Raw genomic sequence first — 15,751 nt, forward strand, 5'->3', positions numbered from 1 at the left:
ACTTTAAAATATGGGTAAATAATTTCTGCGGTCAATGAAGATAAATTATCTCCGGTGAATCCAAAATGATGTCGTTTTGGGTGGAAATCAATGTATTTTTGCAATTCTAATATATTGCAAGGTTATGTTAGTCTTTGTCATTATAATTTTTTAATTTTGTAACTCAAAACAACGTTGCTTTGAACTCACTGGAGATAACTTTATCTGTAGTGACTGGAGAAATACTTTTTCCTTAAAATATTAGTATATATTTTTAAAAAGCTCATCTTATGCCTTAAGCTTTTATTTTTTTATTCATTATATGAAAAAGCTTTTTCTATAATAAGAATTTTTGTAAAAATATATTGCCTAAGGTTTTATAAATAAAAGTGAAGCTGAAAATCAAACTTCTCAGACAGTTATTAAATTAAACATTTTGATTTAAAAAAGAAAAATGTTGCTGGATGTTTAACTTTTATTATTTATCGATATTTGCTATTTTAACGTGATATTTAATTATGATGACGTAATAGTGGGGGTTAAGTCAAGTCTTTGCTGTTAGTTTACTTTTTGTTCCCAGAATCATTTTTTTTTTAATTTCTGTTCTCGGGAACAGAAATAGATAGAAAATTCGTTTGGTAAAATCGTTTTATTTTTTTGTTCCCGGGATGTACCGGATTAATTTTTGTGTTGGGGAACAGAAAAAAGAATTAGAAAATTTCTGTTTTTTTGTTCCCGGGCACAAAATGAGAAACATTTATCTCTCTTAATCACTCTCCATCTCTACCATTATCACCACCACCACCATCATCCCAACACGACCATCGCCACCATCGTCATCGCTGTCGTCGTACCACTAGTGTTGTCGTGACCCCCCACCACCACGATGCCACCAACACCATCACCACCACCTCCACCCATCACTACTACCATGCCACCATCACCATCACCGCCACCACAACTACCAGCGCTGCAACCACCACCACCACTATCACCGTCACCACCATCATCACCACTATCACTATCAACCACCACCACCATCATCGCTACCACTGCCGCCACCGCCACCGCCGCCATCACCACGCCACAGCCACCACTACCAACACCACTGCTACCATCACCACCACTGTCACCAACCACCACTATCATTATTGCAGCCACCACAGACACCACCGTCGTCACCAACCACCACCATCACAGTCACTACCGTCACCACCACCATTATCGCCACCATTACACCACCCCCGCCACTACCATCATCACCACCACCACCACCACCATACCACCGCTACCATAGTCGCCGCCACCAATGCCACCAACCACCACCCCACCACCATTGTCGCAGTCAATGCTGTCACATCCACCACCACTACCACCAACGCCACCGCTACCATCACCACCACTGTCACCAACCACTACTATCATTGCTGCAGCCACCACCGACACCGACGTCGCCACCACCACCATCGCCACAATTACACCACCCCCGCCACTACCACCACAACTGTCACCTACCACCACCACCATTCCATCCCCACCACTATTGTCGCAGCCACTGACGTCACCTCCATCATCACCATCCTCATCACTACCATCGCCGCCACCACCATTACCACTGTCATCGCTGCAGCCACTGCCGTCACAACCACCACCACTATCATCACCACATCACTGCCACCACCACCGTCGTACCGCCGCCGCCACCGCCACCACCACCATGCCAACCCCACCGCCATCACCACTACAACCACACCATATGAAAAGGAAAGTGTATAATGACTCTAACCTATAAGATATGAGCTTACAAATTTATTAATGAATAATTAAATTAATGTAAAGTAGTAAAGAATCAAATAAAATTTAATCTAGTAGGACGTGGGTACATTCTAAAATTTGTACCCAGAAATTTTCGCGGTTGAATAGTTATCCAAAGGTTAAGTGAATAAGTTTTAAATTCTCCAAAACAAAAATGGTACTAAGGGGTTAAAATAAATTCTGACCTCTCCTAGCTACTTTCTGAAAATTTCCGTAAAAAAGGGGATTGTACCCACTGCATTTTTGACTTTGTGCAAGAGAGGAAAGACTAACCTAACTTCCTAGAAGCTCCTGCAAGTTGTCACGGTCACTATTCCAAGAACCCTCATCTTTGTCTCTTCCTTATTACCCTTTAATGAAAAGCATTTCCTCTCCTTCTTAGCTTTTAGTAGTTCTTAGGAAAGGTAAATTGCTAGAGAAAAATATTTTTCTTCTTCATCTTGACCGTGAGTGGGCTGTTGGGAAGGGGTGGAGTTTGGCTTCATTATCATCACTCTAAATCATTGAAGGGATGACTAAGACATGAGGGAACAATCACCAATGGAGAAGAAGCAAAACATTTTCACATAGAGGAGGAGAATGGAACCACTACTTGGACTGTTGAGTATAAGGGGTAGTACCGTTGAAGTAAATTAGGAAGAAGACTACAAGAAGCTCTACCTACAAATTAGATTTTGCTCAAGAGTGGAGAATTCATGGCTGCATACTTTTCAAACCTAACAAGGTAAAATGAAGGTATCTTAGGCTATTGACCTATTTATATTCCAAAGTATGGATCTTATAGCCATGTTAAAGTACTCATGTGAAATGATAGTAGACACGAAAGATGTTATTCGTGAAAGCATAATATTATGATAAAGGAGACTATGTAGGTATATCCATTATGCTTGGAGGTTGGCCGAAGTGACACCATATACAAACTCTCTTAATTATTTGGAAAGATAATGGCATTAAATGTGATAAATAGGATTATTTTATATGGATAGTTAGAGAGTGATTTGAATATAGCTTACTTTGTTAAATATGCTTGGGATTGGTTCCCGTAAAAGGAAAAATTATGAAATCACCATTTAGGACACTTTGATAAATTGGACTAAAAATCAAGTGTAGGTTTCTTTTATAGGCAGTCTTGAAAAATTAAACGTAGTAGACTGATATATGGGAATACTGATGGTCTTCACATCTTGGAACTAGGTTGTGACTTGTGAGAGATCGTGACTCGGTGGACACGAGAATTAGTGGAGGACACTACTTCCCAGGTAAGCTTACGGTCCTTGGAGTTAATCCCCCGTTTGTTCCACCAGACTCCGAGGGAGGATGGTAGTTTGATATGGTATGTGAAAATGATATTATATGTTGCATGTATATGTATGTATGTTTGTGTGCCACACAAAACGGTGTTTCCTTGTGTGAGGCATAAGACGGTGATTCCTTATGCATAGTATGAGACGGTGTTTCCTCATACGGTATGTTGCAAGACGGTGTTTCCTTGCGTAATGCATACTTGTTATATTCTCTGGCCAGTAGGATTATATTATTGCACACTGCATTGTCATACATATTCTGATGCATGCATGGATTTTTATACTGTGTTTATACCAGAAGTGAGCTTAGGGGTGGAGGAGCCCTCCAAGGGTCCCTAGCTTACTGAGGTAATTATATTATCTCACCCTGCGTTATGGGGATTACCATTTCAGGTACAGGAGCTGATGGTACTGAGGCATCGCGTGGCAAGAGGCCAGATGAGAGATACTACTTGACATGATTGTCAGGGTCTTACGGATATTTAGATTTGTACCTGACATACTTTATTTTGGGTTGTATGTGCCATGTATTTTTTTTTTTTGAGAGCATAGAAGATGTCTATGCCATGTCGATAGTCTGTATATGTTGTTAGTTATGCATGCTTAGGTCTATGTTACTTATTTAATTGCATCTCTTTTGTTTATTTGATGTAATTATATAAGTAACATCATGGACATTATTTTGAGACAGTATGATTATGAGATAGCCTAGGTCATGGATGACTGGGCAATATGTTTTATCTATGCTGTGATATGCCTGAGTTATATTAAACTGTCGATCAGGTTGAAATTATCATAGTGGGAATTATCCCCAAAGGTCCAAAATACAGAGAAAATGTTGTCCGTTTTATTTTGGCCATGGAAGTAAAAAGGTTTGCAATACATAAGGAAAAAGGGAAAATTTATTTAGTTAGCTTCCGAAATAATTAAGTTGAGCATGCTGCGCTTACTATCATATGAATGTTAATTAACCGGCTGTAGACGAGGCGTTACAAAGTGATGATCCGAAATTTTTTTATATTTATTAGGAATTATTTTTTATTATATTATTTGTTGTGTTATCAAACACAATTCTCATTCTCGGAATAAAAATAGAACATGTTATCAAACACATTTTATTTTATTTTTCTCAGAAACTGTTCTAAGGAACATAAATAGAAAAGAATTGTTTCTTTTCAGAAACAGTGCTAGGGAATAAATGGTTGTCATGCACATACGGACACGAGGTTGCGGTGAACAAAGAACATGTTTGTTCAACTTTGCCATTGCTCAATTTTTTGTCACCATGCTTTGTGCTTTTTCACTTGAAGTTCTTCTTTGCTGTCTTTGTGCTCATCATGACCATCTTTATTGCCTTGTTCCTGCCTGAGACTAAGAACTTCCCAATTGAAGAAATGAAGAGAGTATGGAAGTCACATTGGTTTTGTACAAAGCTCTTTCCTAACACAGTCCACTGATCATGCTTGAAGTTGAACAAAAAATGCCCGTGCCGTACAGTGAACGAGGAACAATCAGCAAAAGGCAAAACAGGAGGAAAGAAAGTGATTGAATTACTTCTTTTTACCATAAGATTTCCATTAATTTCAAATTTCACAAACTCGGGTTTTCACTAACCTATCTGAGTTTAACCCAGATGATAGCTTGATCGTGTTGCCGACTACAGTTTTACGTTGTAGAAGTCTAATTAATAAATTACCATCCGTAGCACAATTCTCAATGTAAAAGCTATAGACAACTGTTTAAAATCAATTACATTATAGGGTTTAATACTTTAATAGCTTTGCCTCATTGATGTTTTCTTTGTTATCGGATGCTTATACATTCCTTTTATTTTGAAGAGAATCTGTTAACTTTCTAGCACGCAATCATTTTCCCTTAAACAGAATGAATTTCTACTTTCATCAAAAATAAAATAAAACCCTGAAGTTACAAGTCGAATTAAGCAAGCATTATACATCATTTAGCTTGCCGGAAGTCCTATGAAGACAGTCCAGTACGAACATAAATCGATTCAACTGAATCAAATAAATAACAAAGGAAAGTAGAAACACTTTAGCACAACCTTCATTCACAACAACATGCTGTATTTGCCAGCTTCAGAAATGATACAACTGTAAAAGCCTGTTAAAACTGTGTCAAACAAAGATATGGGAACATATATAGATCTGCTCCTATGTCGCAAGTTTCCAAGAACAGGTCAGAATTTTGAATAACATAAATGAATGACTATGAAACTGACATCGATTGCAATAAAGCATCCATATACTCTTTCAGTTTAACTTTTGTAATTGCACCTTCCCTTCTGCTTTCTGGAACTTCCTGCCCGTCCTTGAATAGTATCAAGGTTGGCAATCCATAAACTTTATACTCTTCTATTAGCCGTGGGTTGGCATCATGATCAATCTTTACAACTGTTAATCTGTCTTCATATTCCTGCAATTCATTACATATAAAAATTCAGTCCATAAAAATTAATATCCTAAGCTTCTAGGGAAATCACATTAATCATTTAGTGAAAATTCTGTTCCTTGAACCATAAATCAGAATGACACAACCAAAACTACACATCTCATATTTCAGAGGATTGAGGAGACGAGTAACTTCTCAAACCTAATAATTTATGCAATGTATGAGAACAATATTGCATGTAACAGCCAAATAATTTAGTTAAGTGAGCAGATATTGTCCATAAGTTCACTATAAAAAACCACTCCTCGTTAAACTCAATTAGCGAGTGAGGGGTGAAGAAAATCCTTGTACGCAGTCTTACCCTTACATAATTACAAAGAAGCTGTTTTCTGAATTCGAACATGTAACTTTTCAATTATGAAATAACAGTTATGTAAGTTCAAATTTGTTTAGTTACCAAAAGCATTAGATTTGCATTGAGATTCACTCAAACAGTTATTGATATAACCTGAGCTAGGGATTCCATAGCGGGAGAGATCAAACGGCAAGGGCCACACCAAGTGGCGACGAACTCAACCAGAACCGGACGGTTAGCCTTCAACACTGTGTCTTCGAACTGGCTCTCATTGATCTCCACGATACCAACACCGCAACTCACTGTAAATTGAGGAACCGGAGAAGAAGATTTCCTGAACCTGTGTGTTCTTCTTCTCTGAGAGGTGAGCCTGGACGACCAGTGAGCCAGAGGAAGAAGAAGAGAGGACGAAGTGGATGCAGAGATTGAAGCAACTGTACGCACTGGAACCGGAGGGAGTGACAGTGTCAGTGATGCTGAACTGGAGATAACGGTGTCCATGAATCGCAAGAGGAAAAGCTCAAACTCGAATGGTAAGTGTTAAAATGATAATGCAGAGAGTTATTTATGACCCATAACATGACTATCTGGACCAAACACATATATGCTAGGCTTATTTGTGGCCACATATATCTCCAAATGCGAATATATTCGTGACGTCAATTTCAATAATAATAAAAAAAAAAGTAATATTCTAGAGTCTAGACCGAAATTTAGTGAAATTTCTGGATAAAAAGAAAATTAATTCTTCCTCATTTCCAAATTTTTTTTCTAACCCAGTAAGCTAAATGTATTACGAGTTTTGCTAATTTGGCATCGGTAAAAAAAAACTCACAAATGGACGATGACTCGTGAGGCATAAAAGACATCTTCATTTTCCCTTTGCAATACACAGCTGAATTCCTTTAGCATTTTTTGATGTATTATTATGTCAAGTTTAAATACTTTCAATTGCTTGCTAATACAATTAGTACCACACACACAATACAAAGTCACTAAATTGGCAAGTGTACAAAATTTGTAGTATCTAGGCCTTCCAGGACTTGTTTGTTATCAACTTATCACTCCGGATTGTTCATCATAAGCCCTGGCCAGCTGGGCATCAAAAGATTCATAATTATCTTCTTCCCCATCGTCATCATCATCCTCCTCCTCAACAAATCCAACAACGCCATTAACTTTAGGTAAATTGTTTTTTTCATTGGAATGCATTGCAAGCTCATTAGCCTCTTTCCTTTCTTCGTCTGTTTTTGCTAAAGATAGAAGGACATTTTTAGCTTTCTGATCAGGAGGAACCCCACAACACTCCATTTCCTTATACCAATGAACAGCATTGTCGAAGTCTCCATTTTTTCCATATGCATCCATGATAGTGGTCAAAATAGTCTGATTGGCCTTGATACCCCGCTTAAGCATTTCCTTATATTTCTCCATTACCTTCCGAAGATCATTTATCTTAGCATACCCCTTAATTAAGGTTCCGTACGTGACAACATTAGGCTCAAAACCATCTTGTATCAATCTTTTGAAAAACTGCTCAGCCCCCTCCATGTCTGGTGCGTTAACATAAGCTGATAACATGGTAGTGTATGAGCAAAGATCTGGCATGTATCTGCATGGAAAAGTACAATGATATGAGATTGCTCCACGTTATGCTCTAAACAAATGTCTGAAAGTAACATATACTCTCTGAACTCGTAATTTGCTCTGTACATAAATTTTAAACTATCAAAAAATAAAAAATGTTCGTTGTTTACTTCTTTTGACCAAACATAAACCACTATCCGACACAGGTATGGCCTTTCAGCCGATCCGTGTTTCCTTGCAGATTTTTTTTATTATTATTATTTTTAGTTTGGATCCTCCTTATCCTTAATCATTAATGAAGAACAGTATATTGGATGTAGGTTCTTTTAAATTGCTTAAAGAATGGAAATCCATATACTTAATATCATTAATGGCAGAATGCTTCGAACATTAGAATATAAACTAAAGATGGGAAACGTAATTTACCTATCCCTTCTCATGCTCTTAAATACAGTCCGAGCTTGTTCTACCATTCCCGATATAGAAAATGCATCAAGTAAAATGTTGTAAGCCTTCCGAGTTGGTCTGTGAAAAAGAAGAGAATACTGAGACTTAAAAAAATAAAAATAAAAATAAAAAAAAATTAGCAGATAAAAACACAACTAATTTTGGCGACATAATCAGAAAAAAAACAGCTATCAAAATAATTTGCCAGCAATTCAACTAAAAGGTCTCTCATGATCAAAATTTATTAAAGGAGAAAAACTATTTGTATGGCCACATAAGACATTAGTGTGGTTGGTATAGTAAAGATAGGAATTTGAATATTTCAATGATTTACTCATAATAGCACCAAGAGATACAGATGTTAAAGTGGACAATTATTTTGCTTTGCAAACGGTATTTACAAAGATAGGAATATGAACGCATGGCTGCTAAAAAAATAGCATTATGTAATTTAAATCTCTAGGTTTCAAGGATGATACTCTTATTGCAAATGATGGTAAGATTAATTTTAGACAACGCTCATAATAACTTTAAAAAAATTAATGCGCTAAATAATACAGCTTTCTTTAAGTCTAGGCATTAATAATTTATTCTCTAACAAACCTGACACCGGCATCAAGCATCTCCTCAAATACAGCTAGTGCTTCTTCCTCCCTCCTGGCCTTCCCATAAGCATTAATGAGTAAGGCATAGCTCACAACGTCAGGTCTGAGATCAGCTCTTTGCATCTAAAATTAGGTATTCACTTCAAAATCTGATGATTAATTATAAACAAGAAATTAAAGGGGGGGAAACAAGATGAAAACTAGTGGAAAGTCTTGGAAATACTTCAGATTAAATAAATTCTTTTTTTCTTAAAGTCCTGACAGTATTAGTGCCTCTTGTCTGTAAGGACTTAATTTCACCAATCAGAGATTTGATATTTTAAAAAAATTCTGACTGTATTATAATGGAGAAAATTTTCCAAACCATAACAGCAATGAAATCACAAACTTGTAGGAATTGGCAATTAGGTAGGACTCGTGTATCATTACAATATAAACACAATGCGCCAAAACAATTTAAAACTTAGTCTTTACTTATAAATTACAGGCTATCTTATGCGAGGCAGATCTAAAATTTTCGAAGAAGTACACCAGAGATCCAAGCCTGATGCCTATTCACGTGGAGGATAATAAGACCATTTTTTTTATTTTACGCAAGTTAGCTCAAAACTAGTTTCTTCTTCTTTTGGAAGCAATAAAATAATATGATGTAAAAAGTATGTATATTCAGTTTTGAGGAAAAAGTCGTCTGTAATAAGCATACATAGAACACAACCGAGATGAAATGAAAGGATCCCGGATCTACCACAGATTCTATAAAAGATAGATAGATAGATATTTAATTTTACCTGATCATATATGTTTGAAACTTCCTTGTAATTTGTTTCAAATGACATCAAGCTATTATATGTCACTGTAGATTGTTCAATTCCCCGTTCAGCCATCAGTGCAAATGTCTTGCGAGCCTTTTCATAACTTCCAGCCTTCTTATACATATAAATCATCATGTTAAACATCTTCTGGTCTGGTTTCAAAGGTGATTTTTCATCATTCAGTAGATTGTGAAATACTTCTTCGGCTTCCTTAAACTTGTCCCCCTGCAGGAGTATCAATTACACAAATGCAAAACTGAAAGTCAAACACTCAACAGCAGTCTGTACAATATTAATAGAAATGTATACTGAATTCAACATAGTTATCAAAGAAATATGAGGAGATATATTCGAGTCGAGTAGACATTCTTGGGACAGTTATGATTAGTTCCAATTAATGGGAGTTGTAACTGGTAAGCACATACTATCATGTTTAAATTCATATAAGGGGATGTGTTGGAGTTGAAAAACCAATACTGGGCCCATATTTACAGCTTAGAATTCTATGACAAAACTCAACACATCACTTCGCAAACATATACAGAAATAAAAGTATAACAACAACCATGCGGCGTAAGGGAAATTAAATTTCACAGCGAAATAAAAGTGCATAGGATAAAAATGTATGTTTACCTGGACAAATGTTTTAAGTATTATCTGATATGTTAAAGCAGAAGGTTCAGGGCCTGATCTCTGCATCCTACGAAATATTGCTTCCGCATTATTGATTCGGCCTCCTTTTCCATATGCTTCCATAAGTGCAGTATGAGACACTACATTTGGTGGATGACCCTTCTTATTCATCAAGCTTAATACCTTCTCGGCACCATTGAAGTCTCCTAACTTTCCATAAGCTGTGAGAAGCATGACGAAATCCATCTTACTAAAATCCCACCAGTTTTGAGTCCGAAGCCATTCAAGAATCTAAAGAGAACAACAAGCATGTATGTAGCAGGCAGCAGTTAGAATCATTTATAAAACAGGTAACGGAGTCAACTCTCTGTATGTTCAACAATCAAAGTCAAAACCAAATAACATCTTTGGTTGTATACCTCAATGACAAGGTTCCACCTTTTGAGTTGTTTAAATCTAATTAATGTACCAATGACAAGGTCCTTAGGAATAGTGCGGTTTTTTATCTTCTCAGAAGAGAGCACAGAAACAGCAGAACCGGCCTCATCGATTTCGTTCATGACTCTCCTCCAATTTTTCTGGTCAGCTTCGTCGGCGTCATCCTTGAAAACTTCCATTTTCTTCCTCCTCTGCATGAATTTTCTGGGTGTCAACATCCCCATACACACCACACCCATTCTCCCACTCATCTTCACCTTCGCAATTCCATACTCTGACTTACTGCACACACACACACACACAGAGAGAGAGAGAGAGTGAATCATATAACCCAACCCAACCAAGAAATTAACAACAACAAAAACAAAAAGCACTTCCAAAATTCCATAATCTTACCCTGGATGAAGCGGTGGTAAAGGGAGTTGTCCCACGTGGCAGTGTGACTTGGAAATGAGGCTACACATAACGAACACAACCCACAAGAAGAAGAAGAAGAAGAAGAAAAATGGAGGGTTGCTTATGTTTTGCTTTGTATCAAAATGACACAAGAAGATATAATCATTGTTAATTTATTGGGCTGGTCCAATATTTTGGGTCTGGCCCAATTTGAGTCCAACATTAGGCCCAGTTATATGGCCCAAGAGAAAAATCAGAAACAAGGTATTTAATTGTTTGGAAACCAAACCAGGCATTGTGACTTGAGTCGCTCCTCCTCCGACGAACCATGTCTTCCGCGGCCGGCGCCGGAGTTAAGCCGTTCTTCTGCCACTTATGCAATCAGAGAGTTACCTGCTCCGATGATTCCGATCCTTTCTGCCCGATCTGCCTCCAAGGTTTCGTCGAAGAAGACAACTCTAATCCCAACCCTAACCCTAACCCTAACCCTACTGCTGTTTCATTCCGTTTCATCCCCGACCCTTCTTCTGACCCACATTTACCCTTTCATCCTCTCTCCCTTCTCCCTCTGTTGTTATCCTCCGCTTCATCCACCACCATTGATCTCCAGAACCCTCATTTCTTCTCGAATTCTCCTGGATCCAGGACCCGCCCCGATTTCCCTGAACGCGACACGTTCGACCCGTTCCTCTTCCTCCAGAACCACCTTCAGGGCCTTCGCGCCGAGGGGGCTAATGTTCAATTCGAGATTAATCACCCTTCCGAACCGGGGTTTCGCCTCCCAGCCAACATCGGGGATTACTTCGTCGGCCCTGGCCTCGAGCAATTGATCCAGCAGCTGGCCGAGAATGACCCGAACCGTTACGGGACGCCTCCGGCATCCAAAGACGCCGTTGCAAAACTTCCGACCGTAACCGTTGATGACGAGTTGTTGAACTCGGAATTGAACCAGTGCGCGGTTTGTCAGGACGAGTTCGAGAAGGGTTCGAAGGTAAAGCAAATGCCTTGCAAGCACGTGTACCATGATGGGTGCTTGCTTCCCTGGCTTGAATTGCATAACTCTTGCCCTGTGTGTCGATATGAATTGCCCACCGACGATGCCGATTCTGGGAATCGGACGCAGGGGAACGCTGGTGATGGGTCGAGGTCTGCTGGTAATGTTAATGGCAGCAGCGGGGGTGGTGGTGCTGGCAGCGGTGGCGGTGTGGAGAATAGACCTGCCCGCAGGACTTTCAGAATATCTTTGAGGTATCCTTTTGGTGCAGGTGGCTCTGCTCAGGACAGTGGTGAAAGGGGATGGGAAACTAGGCAAGAAGATTTGGATTGAAATTGTAAGTAGTTTTTTTTTTTTCTGCTAAAAGAAATTTATTAATAATGTTGTTCGATTATTGATTTGTGTTTTGTTTGTTTTATATGATTCTGGTTGTTAGGCATTCATAATTGTATTATGATTTGAGATGCATTATTTTGTTTATTAGGATTTGGGATTGAATCTGTTGCTTGTATAATGTAATTGATAATTGATGGCATTTTAAACTTAACCTTTCGTATTACCCACAAACAATCACCACTATTCTTTTTGGCTATTGCTATGTTTCACTGTTCAGTATGAAGGGGGAGTATTGTATTTGGAGCGCATTAGTATAGTGCTGCTAAAATAGTTTCTGGATTCATTCCTTTGTTTGCTTTGATCTTCTTGTGTGATGGCATTTTATGTAGTTCTAGGCTTGTATAGACTGCCTTGGTTTTTTTACTTGGATCAACTTTGTTTGTTGTTCTGATACTTAAACTCCCAGTCAAAATTAATTTTCTTGCCTTCGGATAGAGTGAGAAGTCTTTGCATACTCATCTACATGCGTCTTTGTACTCTAGCCATTTCCCTAGTTCATTACTCTCATAGGTTTTCAAAATTATTCTGTATATTCTTATAATTATATTCATTTTTATATTAGAGATATAAATAATCTGAACTGCATCTGAGATGTTAACTCTTAGTGAGACCTTGTAACTATGGAGCTGCCTGTCCCCAACTCTTCCTCAAAGAAGTGGTTTATCTGGGAAAGAAGGACGGACGTTTGAATCAGCCTTTCTATGTTTCGTCATAAAGTTCTGAACTATTTCATTTACTTCAGGAGTCTTGAACTTTTATTTAAAAGGGGTTTTTCCTTCTGTATACTTTTTTTCCCCCTATTCTTTAGATACATATTATCTATTTCTCATACGTATATGTATATTAAAGGGGAAAATGGATTAGGATAGAATCTAATTGGTGTCATTTCTATTCTCATATTTTGCTTTTCTTATATATTATCCTATGGAGCAAGCAAATATGTAGATTGCTTGTTGGTTTTTTTAAATTCTGTAGCTGGATCATCGAGTACATATATATTCTAGGCCAAAAAAAAAAAAAAAAATTGCATCCATGTTGGGTTTTAAATTTTGATATATTTGTGCATCCAATAATTATAAATGTATATGTTAATATTGAGTGCTGATACATTGGTAGTTGTTTTTGGTATATCTGCAGGTACTACTTGGTGTTGAAAAACTGGAAACTATCATGTGCAGCTCAAAGTTTTCGTGAATAGATTACTGTCATTATGTTTACAAAAATGTTTGTAGGGATTGGAGGAAATATTGTAATCCGTGGCCCGGAACTTTGTCCATCAAAGGTCCTTTTTTTTTTTTTTCTTATTTACTGGATAGCTGGTATATGGGATTTGCATGACAACACCCAATTATTGAGTGTTGATAACAATTTTTCCCTGTTGTTTTTTTGTACAGACAGATCAGATCATCTTCCAATCATCCAATGTTGATTACCATTTATGCAATATGATCTAGTTATGGTCTATATTTCTCCTTTCGCCTTCTACAAACGGAACCCATGGTATTAGATGATTGACCGGTTGCCAAATACTAGGCTTCACTTGCATTGATAATTGATAACTAGCATTCACTTTGATCACATTTACGTTTAGATTTAGGTAACAAAGTTTCCACTCAATTAACAGCACGAGTAGTGAGTAATGCGAATAAGCGGTTAATTTAATTCGGTAACTTTTAAGGACAAGCTTTTTTTGTTAAACTGAAAAAAAAAAAACAAATTTTAGTGCATAATTGTTTGACAGGATAGGAAAAGGATAAATAAAATTAGGAGGCTGAAAAAGAGTAAAAAAGAATATGGACATATTAAAACCCAAACTATATATCTTGTGTTTAAGGTTTAGGAGATGATATAAATACATGAAAATATTACTTACAACATAATTGTATATATTTAAAAAAAACAATTTGTAAACTATTTTTATTTCCTATAATCGTTTATACATTAATTCTTATTTAAAATTATTAAAAAATTCATGTTGTGATTTGAAATAAAATATATTTAAATTAAAAAATAACTTACAAAGTTTTTTAAAATAGAAAAAAAAATTATCCACACTAAATTAAAAAAAAAAGATTTTCAATATTTATGTATGTAATATGAAAAATACAATTTAAATAATATTAACACGAAAAAATTAATTCACATTCACACACACAAAATAATTGAATTTTGATTCTAACTCCGGGTTTATAGAAGATTTTTTTCAAGCATGTATAATATTTTTAAAGTAGATTTATTTCTAAAAGAAATAAATTAGAATATGTTAATTTTTAAAATTATAGGTTTTATACGCGTTTAAAAATCCTTGAAGTCAATCTCCAAAACGTTTTATACTCATTCGAACTTTTCATACTCATGCAAACATTTTATACTCAGCCGTTTCGAGAATTATACGCCGATAAGTATATATTTAGGGTTTAGGTAACAGACTCAGGCTCCCAAAGTCCCAATTATCCCCTCCCCCATTGAAAATTTTACGGCGATCAGTCTCAGGCTCCCCTCCCCCGCCGTTCGTGAATTATACGCCGATCAGTCTCAAGCTTCAACACACCGATGAAACTTCCAGGTACTATTTATGTATATATGCAACCTCAACTTTCTATGATTAAGCGCTTAAATATTGTATAAGATTCTTTGTTCTACATTCTCTCTAATTTTTAATAAATGATTGTGATCTATGAACGTTAACTTTCGGAGCTCATTGGATTTTTCTGTTTAAAGGACGGCATCTTTAACTGTAACGCAAGATAATAATTACTGCAGGGGAAGGGCAACATAATAGCTAATTGATGCATACTCTTATGGATGCTTTTTTATTTTTTTTAAATAAATAAAATAAAGTAAAATTATTATTGCGATGACAGGGAATGAAGTTACGTCTTGTACTCGTTGTGGACTTAGACAACAATGTTGCTGGTTCAAGTAATCCACAGGAAGCTGTAAGTGCAATGAGTTCATTACAAGGTACACGTATCTAAACCTATATATACTTTTTTTTGTTTTGCATATAATTTTCCATTTAATTTATGTGCTCATATTTCTCATAATGAAGGAGTTGACAACAATATTATTGCTGGTTCAATTAATCCACAAGATCTCGTGAATGTAAGGAGTTCCCTACTAGGTATTGCTAGTTGCTTTGCTCCTGTCCAATGTCATTGCAAATGTGTTTGTTTTTTTAATTACAAGAAGACTTATATTATATCTTTGCAGATCTCAAGGAGAGCTGTTATGACTTGGATATCCAGTACTTAGGTTTATTATTTGGGCGGGAATTGTCTATCACTGACCTTCTCACTAGCTATAGTCGACAACATAAAGGCCATCCGGGATGAGGCTATTTCTTCTATTGAGGTATTCCATGAGTTGGTTAATGTCTGGGTTCTAGACCAGGTGGTCTCCCACAACTAGAATGTGATGCACCCGTAGGAATGTGATGCACCTGACCTGACTTGGATTGAGTTTTTCTATAGTTTAGGATTTTTTAATAATTATTAGTTATTAGCCTTTTTGTTATTTGGGCTTTTTTATAGTTTAATCTTTTCAATAATTATTTACTCTTTTGTTATTCTATTTTGTCT

At 36.8% G+C, this 15,751-nt stretch overlaps 3 protein-coding genes and 1 long non-coding RNA gene across 4 annotated transcripts; 2 read left to right on the plus strand and 2 right to left on the minus strand.

The window, feature by feature from the left end:
• Positions 1–2,207: 2,207 nt before the first annotated feature.
• On the plus strand, positions 2,208–3,690 carry LOC133311576 (uncharacterized). The gene is made up of 3 exons (XR_009751565.1): positions 2,208–2,518; positions 2,989–3,053; positions 3,492–3,690. It is a non-coding gene; the product is annotated as an uncharacterized LOC133311576 (long non-coding RNA).
• A 1,450-nt stretch (positions 3,691–5,140) lies between these two features.
• LOC133311587 (thioredoxin X, chloroplastic) lies at positions 5,141–6,442 on the minus strand. Its single transcript, XM_061512647.1, has 2 exons — positions 6,016–6,442; positions 5,141–5,531 (listed from the first exon to the last, which is right to left on the minus strand). The coding sequence occupies exons 1-2, from the start codon at positions 6,361–6,363 to the stop codon at positions 5,325–5,327; spliced, it is 555 nt and encodes a 184-aa protein (XP_061368631.1). The 5' UTR covers positions 6,364–6,442; the 3' UTR covers positions 5,141–5,324.
• An 81-nt stretch (positions 6,443–6,523) lies between these two features.
• On the minus strand, positions 6,524–10,904 carry LOC133311586 (pentatricopeptide repeat-containing protein At3g59040). The gene is made up of 7 exons (XM_061512646.1): positions 10,781–10,904; positions 10,366–10,666; positions 9,947–10,237; positions 9,290–9,538; positions 8,500–8,624; positions 7,876–7,974; positions 6,524–7,474 (listed from the first exon to the last, which is right to left on the minus strand). Exons 1-7 carry the CDS (start codon positions 10,846–10,848, stop codon positions 6,916–6,918), a joined length of 1,692 nt encoding a protein of 563 aa, XP_061368630.1. The 5' UTR covers positions 10,849–10,904; the 3' UTR covers positions 6,524–6,915.
• Positions 10,905–11,095: 191 nt separating this feature from the next.
• Positions 11,096–13,614, plus strand: LOC133311589 (E3 ubiquitin-protein ligase RING1). Its single transcript, XM_061512651.1, has 2 exons — positions 11,096–12,111; positions 13,308–13,614. Exon 1 carries the CDS (start codon positions 11,109–11,111, stop codon positions 12,105–12,107), a length of 999 nt encoding a protein of 332 aa, XP_061368635.1. The 5' UTR covers positions 11,096–11,108; the 3' UTR covers positions 12,108–12,111; positions 13,308–13,614.
• The last annotated feature ends 2,137 nt before the right edge of the window (positions 13,615–15,751 follow it).

Source organism: Gastrolobium bilobum, unplaced genomic scaffold (assembly GCF_033153095.1).
Source record: "Gastrolobium bilobum isolate Gb01-03AN ecotype WA unplaced genomic scaffold, APGP_CSIRO_Gbil_v1 utg82674, whole genome shotgun sequence".
Classification (NCBI taxonomy): Eukaryota; Viridiplantae; Streptophyta; class Magnoliopsida; order Fabales; family Fabaceae; genus Gastrolobium; species Gastrolobium bilobum.